The following is a 13340-nucleotide window of genomic DNA, read 5'->3' as shown; positions in this document are numbered from 1 at the left end:
CCAAGCAAGTCCTCAACACCAGCCTGCCCACTGTCACCCAAGAACAGCACTTCTGTCTTGTCAGGATTCAACCTTAATCAGTTACCTGCCATCCATCCTCCAACCGCATCCAGACACTCACACAGGACCTTCACCGCTTTCACTGGTTCCGATTTAAAAGAGAGTTAGAGCAGGGTATCATCCACATACTGATGAACACCTAGCCCAAACCCCCTGATGATCTCTCCCAGGAGCTTCATGTAGATGTTAAAAAGCATGGGGGAGAGGATGGAACCCTGAGGCACCCAACAAGTGAGAGCCCAGTGGTCTGAACACTAATCAGTCACCACCACTTTCTGAACATGGCCCAGGAGGCAGGAGTGGAACCACTGTATAACCCTCAGCTCCCAGCTCCTCTAGACGGTCCAGAAGGATGTCATGCTCAATGGTATCAAAGGCCACTGAGAGCTCCAGCAGAACCAGGAAACAGCTTTCACCTTTGTCCCTAGCGCGCCGGATATCATGGACCAGCACAACCAAGGCAGTTTCAGTCCCATAATAATAATAATAATAATAATAATAATAATAATAATAATTTTTTATTTATACCCTGCCCTCCCCAGCCAAGGCCGGGCTCAGAGCGGATTACAAGCAATAATAAAAACAAGTTGAATGATTACAACTTAAAAACAAAATTAGAATCATAGAGTTGGAATAGACCACAAGGGCCATCGAGTCCAACCCCCTGCCAAGCAGGAAACACCATCAGAGTACTCCTGACATATGGTTGTCAAGCCTCTGCTTAAAGACCTCCAAAGAAGGAGACTCCACCACACTCCTTGGCAGCAAATTAAACTACAACATTAAAATATTACAACATTAAAATAAAATGTAGCCTCAACACAGGAGGAGAAGGAAAGAAAAAAAGAAAGAGAGGGAGGGAGGGAATCAAATTGGCTCCAAGCCAAAGGCCAGGCGGAACAACTCTGTCTTACAGGTCCTGCGGAAAGAAATCAGATCCTGCAGGGCCCTGGTCTCATGAGGCAGAGCGTTCCTTCCTTAGGGCCCTGGACCACAATATGAGGCCTGATTCCCGATTCGAAGGGATCCAAATGGTCCCCATCCTTCAGACATGCCTGGAGTTGCTCAGCAACCACCTTCTCAATCACATGAATTTCTTCATGGGAAGCTAGACGCCTCTTGGAAGAGAAGCTGTTTCCACATTTCTAATATGCTTCATGCCCTGTACAGTGGTACCTCAGGTTACAGACGCTTCAGGTTACAGACTCCGCTAACCCAGAAATAATACCTCGGGTTAAGAACTTTGATTCAGGGTGAGAACAAAAATCGCGAGGCAGCAGCACGGCAGCAGCGGGAGGCCCCATTAGCTAAAGTGGTGCTTCTCGTTAAGAACAGTTTCAGGTTAAGAATCGACCTCCAGAACGAATTAAGTTCTTAACTTGAGGTGCCACTGTATGAGTTCTTTGATGGTGGATGAGACCTGCCCTCCTTCTGAAACTCTTCCCACATTCCAATAGGGTTTCTCCCCGTATGAATTCTTTGGTGGGAAGCAAGATTGTGGCTGTGACTGAAGTTCTTTCCACATTCCAAGCAGTGCTAGGGTTTCTCTCCTGTATGAATTCTTTGATGAGAAGTGAGATGGGTGCTCTTACTGAAGCTCTTTCCACATTCAAAGCACTGATAGGGTTTCTCTCCTGTATGAATTCTTTGATGAGAAGTGAGAGCCCCACTCTGACAAAAGCTCTTCCCACATTCCAAGCAGTGATAGGGTTTCTCCCCTGTATGAATTCTTTGATGGGAAGTGAGATTGGTGCTCTGACTGAAGCTCTTTCCACATTCCAAGCACTGATAGGGTTTCTCTCCAGTATGAATTCTTTGATGAGAAGTGAGATCCCCACTGTGACAAAAGCTCTTCCCACATTCCAAGCAGTGATAGGGTTTCTCTCCTGTATGAATTCTGTGATGCAAAGTGAGATTGTCCTTTCGACTAAAGCTCTTTGCACATTCCAAGCACTGATAGGGTTTCTCCCCTGTATGAATTCTGAGATGGGAAGTGAGAGTGCTGCTATTACTGAAGCTCTTTCCACATTCCAAGCACTGATAGGGTTTCTCCCTTGTATGAATTCTTTGATGGGAAGCGAGATGGATGCTCTGACTGAAGCTCTTTCCACATTCCAAGCACTGATAGGGTTTCTTCCCTGTATGGATTCTGAGATGCAAAGTGAGAGTGCTGTTCTTACTGAAGCTCTTTCCACATTCGAAGCAGTGATAGGGTTTCTCCCCTGTATGAATTCTTTGATGGGAAGTGAGATTGCTGCTGTGATTAAAGCTCTTTCCACATTCGAAGCACTGATAGGGTTTCTCCCCTGTATGAATTCTGAGATGGGAAGTGAGATGGGTGCTCTGACTGAAGCTCTCTCCACATTCCAAGCACTGATAGGGTTTCTTCCCTGTATGAATTCTTTGATGAGAAGTGAGATTGCTGTTCTTACTGAAGCTCTTTCCACATTCGAAGCACTGATAGGGTTTCTCCGCTGTATGAATTCTGAGATGGGAAGTGAGATGGGTGCTCTGACTGAAGCTCTTTCCACATTCAAAGCAATGATAGGGTTTCTCCCCTGTATGAATTCTGAGATGCAAAGTGAGATTGTATTTTCGACTAAAGCTCTTTGCACATTCCAAGCACTGATAGCGTTTCTCCCCTGTATGAATTCTTTGATGGGAAGTGAGACTGCTGCTCTGACTGAAGCTCTTTCCACATTCCAAGCACTGATGGGGTTTCTCTCCAGTATGAATTCTTTGATGGGACGTGAGATGGTCCTTCCGACTGAAGCTCTTCCCACATTCTGAGCACTGATAGCCTTTCTTCTCACTGTGAGTTCTTTGATGGGAACGGGAACTCTGACTGGAGCTTTCTCCATACTCCCAATTTTGATATGGCTTCTCCACTGTGTGGATTTTGGCATGGTCTCCCCCATTCTTCATTTCCAATTCATCACCACCTACAAAAAAGACAGAAACTAATTAGATCCTCAGGAAGAAATGGAGCCCTCAGTTATTAAACAATGCTAATGAACATTTGTGAAAGAGGAAGAACAGAAGATATGAGGTCTTTCTACAGAGGTCATGGCCTTTGTCGACCAGCATTCACAGACGTATTTTTGAGAACCAGAGGTTCAGAAAGTCTGGCTCTTTTCTAGGACGGATTTTTGTTGCCACAATCATGAAATCCACTCCAACTCTAACATTGGTCTTCTCTTTAAAAAACGGGCAGAGGCTAAAACAGAAACCCAAACCTGACAGAAATTACCTCACCTTCCCTAACAACTCTGTGTGTGAATGTTGCCTCCAGGTTGCTATGGAAAGGGTGACTGTCACTCCAGAAGGCCGTTTTTTCAGTTAGGTCTGGTCTCAACAGTCGAGTGAGAGAGAGATTTTCTGTGAGAGCACCTGCTACCAGTTTTATGCTGCTATGGGCCTCAGAAAAAGTCTGCAAAGTCTCATACAGATAGAAGCATTTGTAATTCCCTCTTCATACCTAATGTAGCAGTATTATTTGATGTTGAATTATTTTGGTTTTTTGAGTGTAGCTTTTTTTAAAAAAATAGTATTTATTAGATGTTTTATAGTTATAAAAAGAAAAAAGGTAGAGAAAAACAATACATAAATTCAACAGACAATACATCAACAATAAAAAGGATACAATACAACAATACAACATAAAAAAAAACAAAAAACCCACAAAAACATTTAAACACACATCCAAATTTCATATCTACATCTTTCATTTACTTATTTCCTCGACTTCCTCGCACCTCCCTTTTTTGTATTCTAGTTCAAATTAGCTGGTTCAACAAATCCTTTCCTCTTCTTCAATTTTTGTTCTATAATTTATCCTAACACAATTTAACTTTAAATTTTCCACTTTGGCACATTAACAATTAATATTCATATAGTTCTTAATAACGCTTCTGCTAAAACCATGTAACTTCATTCCAATATTCTTCTAACATTCATTAATTTTGCAATATTTCTGTAAATATACTTTAAATTTTTTCCAATCTTCCTCCATCGACTCTTCTCCCTGGTCTTGGATTCTGCCAGTCATTTCCACCATTTCCATATAGTCCATCAGCTTCATCTGCCATTCTTCCCGGGTGGGTAGCTCTTGTGTCTTCCAATACTTTGCGATGAGTATTCTTGCTGCTGTTGTGGCATACATAAAAAAAGTTCTATCTTTCTTTAACACCAATTGGCCGACCATGCCCAGGAGAAAGGCCTCTGGTTTCTTCAGAAAGGTATATTTAAATACCTTTTTCATTTCATTATATATCATTTCCCAGAAGGTCTTAATCCTTGGGCACATCCACCAAAGGTGAAAGAAGGTACCTTCCGTTTCTTTACATTTCCAGCATTTGTTGTCGGGCAAATGATAAATTTTTGCCAGCTTGACTGGTGTTATGTACCACCTATAAATCATTTTCATTAAATTCTTCTTTAAGGCATTACATGCCGTGAATTTCATGGTCCATAACTGTTCCCAGTCAACCATCATAATGTTGTGTCCAACATCTTGTGCCCATTTAATCATAGCAGATTTCACCGTTTCATCTTGAGGGTTTTTTGAGTGTAGCTTATTGTCTGGAATAACGAATGGGATAAATGTAGAAATAATCTAAATCAGTTAGGTCTGTTCTCAACTGTCGAGTGAGAGAGAGGTTTTCTGTGAGAGCACCTGCTGCCTGTTTTATGCTGCTTTGTGCCTCACAAAAAGGCTGTAAAGTCTCATATAGATAGAAGCACCTGTAATTCCCTCTTCATACCTAATGTAGCAGTATTATTTGATGTTGAATTATTTTGGTTTTTTGAGTGTAGCTTATTGTCTGGAATAACGAATCGGATAAATGTAGAAATAATCTAAATCAGTAAAGAATAGATATATAGATCTATTAGATATAAGCACATGTAAACGTGTTTTAGTATATCAAGTAATGTAATGTGTTCTGTATAAACTCTAAACAGAGAATCTTGTAGAGCCTTTTCTAGAAGAAAAAAAAGCTATGTTTTTCAAGGGTCAAACAACCCGGGACAACCTCCACACATATAAATACCACAGAAAATGGGTTTGGGGCCCACAAAATCCAGAAAACCACGAATAATCCAGAAAGACAGGTGCAGAGTTGTAAAGTGACACGTTTTACCTCAGAAACTGACATTAACATTTTGACCACTTTGCCAGTGTACTCTTAATTATTCTCTCAGAAACTATTTTTAAAGGCAGATTGAAAAGTAGAAAGTAATTTTTAGGATGCATAGAGGAAAATTTACACAGTGGAATAGGAAAATGAGAACAGTGTTATACAGATTTGAAGTGATACAATGTATTAAGGCAGATGTCTTACTGCCAGAGAAATTTTTCACAATTTAGAGAAAGTTTATAAATTGAGAAGATGTCATCGCAATTTAATAAGAAACTTTTTTGGTCTAAAAAATGAAGAAAAGAAAGATTGCCAGAGTCATGTGACAGAATTTTAACAATCATTGAAAAGTTAAAGCTGGCAGAATATTCTATGTCTGAAGAACAGAAAGGGAACTATATTCTAGGATCTCCTGGGGGGGGGGGATTTGATGTTTTCATATCCACATTTAACACTCTGAATTAACAGAGGAACACATTGAAGTTACTGGGCAGTTCAGACAAACCTGGTCATTGTTTAAAAAGGCATGACTAGACAAAGAACATTCACAGTTGATCTCCTTCTATTCAGGGTTCATGGTGGGGATGTGAGAATCCCAGGTGCTGTTGGTCTCCATCCAAATAGTGGAGGTTCCTCACATAGAGGTATGTATGGAATTTCAAAACTGATCTTATGATCCAACGGGGAGCTTTACCAAGAGGGTCCATGATTCCACGATTCTCCTCCTTGACTTCCTTATGCAGACTTCGTTGCTTCTACTGCCGTGTGATGGAGCAGTAAGTTTTTTGACACTGGTAGGGCATTCAGGTCACGGCACTGGTATTAGACATTTTGAGCTGCCAATACATCGTGGTGGCCGGGGAGCTGTGATGTATTCCTAGCTCAAATTGCGTGCAGATAACAAAGGCGCAGGTAGGCAGGCAGGTGGTGGAGCCCAGAAAGGTGCTCACCTTCTCAATCTCCTCCCGCCTGCCTGCCTCCCCCCACCCCCAAGCTGAGCAAGCCCCAATACCTCTCTGGCTCCATCCCTCCATGTCCCCATCTCCCCTCCCCTGGAACTCACCAGATCTCTCTGAGAGCCCTAGAGAGGAACGCTCAGAGGCTGTGAGGAGGGATGTAGGAGACAACCTGACCAGGTCAACCGTCCATCTTCCCCCTTCCATCCTCGCTAGCTTTGCAGGATCCATCTCTTTCATCCTTCCTAAAGAGTCAAGGAGCCAAAACAAGCTGCAGGGTCCTGGGAGAGAGGAAGAAGCAAATGGAGCCTCAGAGGCCCTGCAGGGAAGAAGAAAAGAAGAAGAAGAGTTTGGATTTGATATCCCGCTTTATCACTACCCTAAGGAGTCTCAAAGCGGCTAACATTCTCCTTGCCTTCCTCCCCCACAACAAACACTCTTTGAGGTGAGTGGGGCTGAGATACTTCAGAAAAGCGTGACTAGCCCAAGGTCGCCCAGCAGCTGCATGTGGAGGAGCGGGGAATCGAACCCGGTTCACCAGATTACGAGTCTACCGCTCTTAACCAATACACCATACTGGCTCTCACTGGATTCTCTTTTTTTTTTTAAATAATATTTTATTTTCCACATTCAATAAACAAACAGAAAACAAATCGACAAACACATCAAAAAGAAAATAGCAAAAACAAAACAATACATACATTATACAGAAAGAAAAGAAAATGAAAAAGATAAGAATAAAAAACAAATTAAAAACAAATATTATGTCATTGTATTCTTCAGCATTAACTTAAGTCTGCGACTTCCCCATGCCTTCCCACTCTGTATTCTAGATCTTATATTCTGGTAGTAAACTCTTTCCCTCTGGCGTATCTTTGGTTCAGATTAATGTTATTGTCTTATTTATCCTTACATTTCCCTATGTCTTACTAAATATACTTTCTGTAACATTGTCGTTTTTATAATAACATTCTTGTACATTCAATCTGATACCTCAAACGTTCATAATTTTATAATGCTTCTGTAGATAATCTTTAAATTTCCTCCAGTCTTCCTTCATCTCACTGGATTCTCTTGCCCCTGGAAAAGCACAAATGGGGCAGCCCCTTCCCAACAGAAACCCCATTTATAAACCTTTCCAGTGGTTCCAATTTCCTCTGTTTGCACCTCACCCCACTTCGTAAGGCCGGCATGGTCTGCACAATAGAGACCTGAGAATAGATCCCATTGAATTCAGTGGGGCTTATGGAAAGAACTTGGTGGAAAAACCAGTCACCATCTTGTCCCCAAGCCTGAAGACTGCAACGCCAGGCATGCTTATCTATGGTATCATAAGGCAAAAGTTCATAAAAGTTTTCATAGTCATAATAAGAAACTCGATTCTTAAAGTTTGGGGGGAAATATAAAGATTTATTTTAACAGAAAACAGCATGGTGATTTTCCCCATTAGAAGCATTATCTTTGAAAAAAGTAAATATGAGGATAAATTGGCCGACATATAAAGAGGTGTTAACAGAAATTGACAACCAGTTAAAATTAAAGGACTTTGAAGAACTAAGAAAAAATGTAATAGACTGGTTACAATATTTACAACTAAATGAAACTTTAAAAAATCCTAAAAAGAAACGATTTAGTTATCAAGTGTCAAGATTGCAGAGAGAAATAGTAGAAAGTAGTAGAAAACTGCTGTCAAAAATGAACAATCTGCTTTTGGAATGGGACACTAAAGAGGACCAGGTCAAATGCGTTATGATAAAATGGGTAAAGGATGTGGGACGTAATAAATTAATGACGGACTGGGAAAGGCTTTGGAAGTTAGATTTGGAAGTTAGGCCACCGAGACCACATAACACCGGTCTTGAAAGACCTACATTGGCTCCCAGCATGTTTCCAAGCACAATTCAAAGTGTTGGTGCTGAGCTTTAAAGCCCTAAACGGCCTCGGCCCAGTATACCTGAAGGAGAGTCTCCACCCCCATCGTTCAGCCCAGACACTGAGATCCAGGGTCGAAGGCCTTCTGGCGGTTCCCTATCTGCGAGAAGCCAAGTTACAGGGAACCAGGCAGAGGGCCTTCTTGGTAGTGGCACCCGCCCAGATGTCAAAGAGAAGAACAACTACCAGACTTTTAGAAGACATCTGAAGGCAGCCCTGTTTAGCGAAGCTTTTAATGTTTAATAGATTATTGTATTTTAATATTCTGTTGCAAGCCGCCCAGAGTGGATGGGGAAACCCAGCCAGATGGGCGGGGTATAAATAATAAATTATTATTATAGATTTGAAATTTTCTGCATGTACTTTACTGAAGGAGAACTACATGAAAATGATCTATAGGTGGTATTTGACCCTGGTTAAATTTGCAAAATGTACTTCTCACTCGCTGGATCAACACCTTGTTGTGGTGAGTGGGCTTGCACGTTCCTATGACCCTTGTGAGCAAAGCCATCGGGAATCTTGTACTCCCAGCAGGGTCACCCTAGTACTTTCCTAATAATAGTGGAAGCGATGCACAGAGTGACTCTTCTGAATATTCCGTGTATACCAGTAGTATACAAGGAATCTTTACAACCCCAAGTAGCTGATTCCCCAAAGAATCTGCCCTGCAAGCAAAAGAAACCTCTGACAAGCACTTGAAGAACCCCAACCTGGAAACAGAGCCCCATGTGCTTCCCCATCTCAGAAGTCCCACCTGGCCCTGAGGGAACCGGATTCGCAGGAGAAACAGTTCCCCTCTCCTCGGACAAGTGAAAGGAAGTCTCCCCTGCTGAAGAGATGGCAGCCCTGCTTGCCTGGAATTCACATTTTGCTGACCACGCTGCACTGATTCTCCCAGTCTCCTCGCTAGAACAGAGGAGCAGGAACATGATGGTACAGCACCTTCTCCCTCGTCACAGAAGGAGACGCAGTTACAACCATCTCAAACCAATGCGAAGCTCTTGCTCCTGCAAAAATTACCCACAATGCAACTGCGTGACAATCAAGTGACCTAGCTTTTATCCTGGAATGTGGCCGGGTGGTCTGCATGCAGCAGAGATCCTTGTTTTAAAGCTTTCTCTCCCACCATTGCGTCATAATGATCCAGGAAACATGGACAGCGGATGAGCTGTTACTCAACGGATTTCATTCATTCTCAACTGGGGCAGATCTAGGGGTAAAGCGTGGAAGAGCGAAAGGGGGCCTGGGGGTCTTAGTCTCCACTACCCTACGTGCCATTTCAAGCCCTCTCCCCTCATTCAAGTCATAAGCCAGGGCAGTGTTAATCCAATTCAGCCACCAGGCCCTGTAGGTAATTAACGCTGATGTGACCCAGATGAGGCAGAAATCTCAGATCTGAAACTTGTGGGTTGAAAGGGAAATTTATGCCACAGACCTTATTTTGCTGAACCCAAAGGCATCTGTAGTTTTAGGAGGGGATCTCAATGCCAGATTGGGCCCTAATCATCATGCCCTTTATGCACAGCACAAATGGTCTCCTCCCAACTGTGAAGCCAGTGGATTCCTCCTCACCCGTTCTTCAAGGGATCAGAAATCAAACTTTGCAGGCATCTGCTTGGCTCAAACAGCATTCAGGATAAACCTCTACGTCTTAAATGGTGCCCTTGAAAGTGACTATCCCGACCTCTCTGGCTCCAGAAGGAGAGCTATAGACCAGGGGTCAACAACCTTTTTCAGCCATGGGCCGGTCCACCATCCCTCAGACCATGTGGTGGGCCAGACTATATTTTGAAGAGAGAAAGAAAAATGAACGAATTCCTATGCCCCACAAATAACCCAGAGATGCATTTTAAATAAAAGGACATACCGTGGTACCTCGGCTTACATACACTTCAGGCTACAAATGCTTCTGGTTACAGACTCCGCTAACCCAGAAATAGTACCTCAGGTTAAGAACTTTGCTTCAGGATGAGAACAGAAATTGTGCTCTGGCGGCACGGCAGCCGAGGGAGGCCCCGTTATTATTATTAGCTAATGTGGTACCTCAGGTTAAGAACAGTTTCAGGTTAAGAATGGACCTCCGGAACGAATTAAGTACTTAACCCGAGGTACCACTGTATTCTACTCATGGAAAAACCACGCTGATTCCTGGACCATCCGCGGGCCGGATTTAGAAGGCGATTGGGCCGCATCCAGCCCCCGGGCCTCAGTTTGCCTAGCCGTGCTCCTGACAATGTACTCCAAACCTGCCTGGTGTTTTTACATGAGCAGAATGTGTGCTTTTATTGAAAATGCATCTCTGGGTTATTTGTGGGGCATAGTTCCCTAGACCAGATATAGTTTGCTATATAGTTTGGTATACAAAGTACGTCCTGGAGGCTGACATCAGTACAAATGACCAAACTGATTAAAGAACGAAAAAAGCTGAGCTACGTTAGAAAAGCGATCCAATCATAAGAGATCTGGCTCTAATCGCCCTGCTAAAAATGTAGCAGTTTCTGCTGTCTCCTTGATCTGCCAGGAGAAAAGAAACAGTAGCGATGCTGGCCAAGAGGAAGAACACCCTTCCTCCTCCTCCTCCTCCTCCTCCACTCTTGATCGAGACTCCAGGGCTCTCTCTGCAGGCTCCCCCCTCCAAGACCCCCTCCCCCCCCCCCACGGGGCCAAGCAAGAAGAGCGGGGCAGAGCCCTGGCCCCCCGCCCCCTCCCTGGCTTGGCTTGGGGGAATGGCTGCCCCCCCCCCGATCTGGCCAGCCCCCCAGGCATCCTCCCCCGCAGCCCCTTCTCCCCATTGCACCCGGAGGGAGAGGGAGGCGAGACTCACCCCCAGGCAGCTCTGGCAAGAGAGAGAGGGAGGCGGAAGCAGCCCCTCCGCTTGCAGGCGGGAATGGCGAGGGAGGGGCTTTTGCTCGGGAGGACCTTGCCCCCCCCACGCCTCCACTTCCTGTCCTCTCTAGAAACACAGCTCTGTGCCTTTTAACCCTTGGCAAGCCGAGCACAAGCCGAGCAAGGCAGGCAGCAGCCCAGGAGGAGCCGCTAACCCAGAAATATTACCTCGTGTTAAGAACTTTGCTTCAGAATGAGAACAGAAATCGCCTGCTGGTACGACGGCAGCAATGACAAACCTAGACAGCCTCTTTAAAAGCAGAGACATCACCTTGCCAACAAAGCTCCGTATAGTTAAGGCTATGGTTTTCCCAGTAGTGATGTATGGAAGTGAAAGCTGGACCCTAAAGAAGGCTGATTACAGAAGAATGGATGCTTTTGAATCATGGTGCTGGAGGAGACTCTTGAGAGTCCCATGGACTGCAAGAAGTTAAACCTCTCCATTCTGAAGGAAATCAGCCCTGAGGGCTCACTGGAAGGACAGATCCTGAAGTTGAGGCTCCAATACTTTGGCCACCTCATGAAAAGAGAAGACACCTTGGAAAAGACCCTGATGTTGGGAAAGATGGAGGGCACAAGGAGAAGGGGACAACAGAGGATGAGATGGTTGGACAGTGTTCTCGAAGCTACCAGCATGAGTTTGACCAAACTGCGGGAGACAATGGAAGACAGAAGGGCCTGGCATGCTCTGGTCCATGGGGTCAAGAAGAGTCCTAAACAACTAAACAACAACAACACGGTGGCGGCAGCAGTGGGAGGAGAAGAAGAAGAAGAGTTTGGGTTTGATATCCCGCTTTATCACCACCCGAAGGAGTCTCAAAGCTGCTAACATTCTCCTTTCCCTTCCTCCCCCACAACAAACACTCTGTGAGGTGAGCGGGGCTGAGAAACTTCAGAGAAGTGTGACTAGCCCAAGGTCACCCAGCAGCTGCATGTGGAGGAGCGGAGACGCAAACCTGGTTCACCAGAGTACAAGTCTATCGCTCTTAACCACTACACCACACTGGCTCCATTAGTGGTGTCTCAGGTTAAGAACAGTTTCAGGTGAAGAACGGACCTCCGGAACGAATTAAGTTCTTAACCCGAGGTCCCACTGTATATGCAACCTGAGCATATGTAGCAGGGCTTCACTGCATTAATACTCCATGGAGCATTGGCACTGCATTAGTCACTGCTTTGAATCCAGTACAGAGCATGTATGTCTTTGTGTTTCCAGCTTCCAACCTGCTTCCAAGTCCACCCACTCAGACAACTCTGGCTTTTGTTCTCCTGCCTAGCGGCTAGGTGGAGGCAGGGAGGCCCACTCATATGTTCTATGGCACAGGGCAACTTCTATGTCCTCTATGGCTGTTTGTGAACAGAAATAACCTAACCACTGGAGCCCATGCATTGGAAAACTTGGAGCTGGACTCCTGCAATGCACTCTTTCTGGGGCTGCCCTTGGGTCTGGTGCAGAATCTCTAGTTGGTGCCAAATGATGTGGCCAGATTGTTCTTGCGAGCTTTTGGTCAAGAACATCTGGCACCACAGCCCCCCATTTGGAGGAACTATCTACTTAATACTATTTTCTGCTTCCTGAAACTTCCATTCCTGATCCACCAGAGGACCTTTTCTCTTATTCCATGGCTACTAAGCTTATTCAATACAACTGTAAACTCCCCCTGATGTCACCGGGGGTATTGCCATGGCCCTAGCCACCAGCAAGGGCGTCGGACAGGATCCATGAACGCCAGATTCCTTTACCGGAATACCCATAAAGTGGAGAGGCAGGCGATGGCCACACCCTGCCCTCCAATACACAAACATATTCCAATGCCTAACCGCCAATACCCAAAAAGTTGTGAAGATTTGCTACGAGGTAGGCGAAAAACCAAGTGGCCGGTGTCAATCTGCCATTTGGATAAAAATTCCTACCAGGCCCATTGGGCAACCAAGGCGACCAACCACAGGTCCATAGCAAGGTCAAGAAGCAAGCTATGGTGGTGGGTGATCTGACGAAAACCAGCAGCGCAATGAAAGATGGCCCAGAATGCAGCCCCCGTGCAAACGGCGAGTTGCCTGTACATAAGTTGTGTTGTATTGCAGAAATAAAGTTCTGTTTGGTGGGGATGACTGCGCTCTGCGTGGGGCTACCTTTGAAGGTGACCCGGAAACTGCAATTAATCCAGAATGTGGCAGCTAGACTGGTGACTGGGAGTGCCTGCCGGGACCACATAACACCTGTCCTGAGAAATCTTAAGTTGTGCTGTATTGCAGAAATAAAGTTCTGTTTGGTGGGGATGACTGCAAATGCTTGGAGTTATTTGTAAACCTCAGAGAATGCGCAAGGAGACAAAGCTAAGAGACAAATCTTTTGGGATAATTCAGA

General features: G+C 44.7%; 1 protein-coding gene across 1 annotated transcript; it reads right to left on the bottom strand.

Annotated features, from left to right (window-relative positions):
* Positions 1–1519: 1519 nt before the first annotated feature.
* On the bottom strand, positions 1520–10968 carry LOC310670514 (uncharacterized protein). The gene is made up of 3 exons (XM_083425980.1): positions 10911–10968; positions 6262–6473; positions 1520–3002 (listed from the first exon to the last, which is right to left on the bottom strand). Exons 2-3 carry the CDS (start codon positions 6392–6394, stop codon positions 1597–1599), a joined length of 1539 nt encoding a protein of 512 aa, XP_083282106.1. The 5' UTR covers positions 6395–6473; positions 10911–10968; the 3' UTR covers positions 1520–1596.
* Between the last annotated feature and the right edge of the window lie 2372 nt (positions 10969–13340).

This window comes from Podarcis tiliguerta, assembly GCF_965153285.1.
Source record: "Podarcis tiliguerta genome assembly, chromosome: 2".
Classification (NCBI taxonomy): domain Eukaryota; kingdom Metazoa; phylum Chordata; class Lepidosauria; order Squamata; family Lacertidae; genus Podarcis; species Podarcis tiliguerta.
The sequence above is the reverse complement of the archived record's forward strand: the minus strand, read 5'-3'. Positions and strand labels throughout refer to the sequence as shown.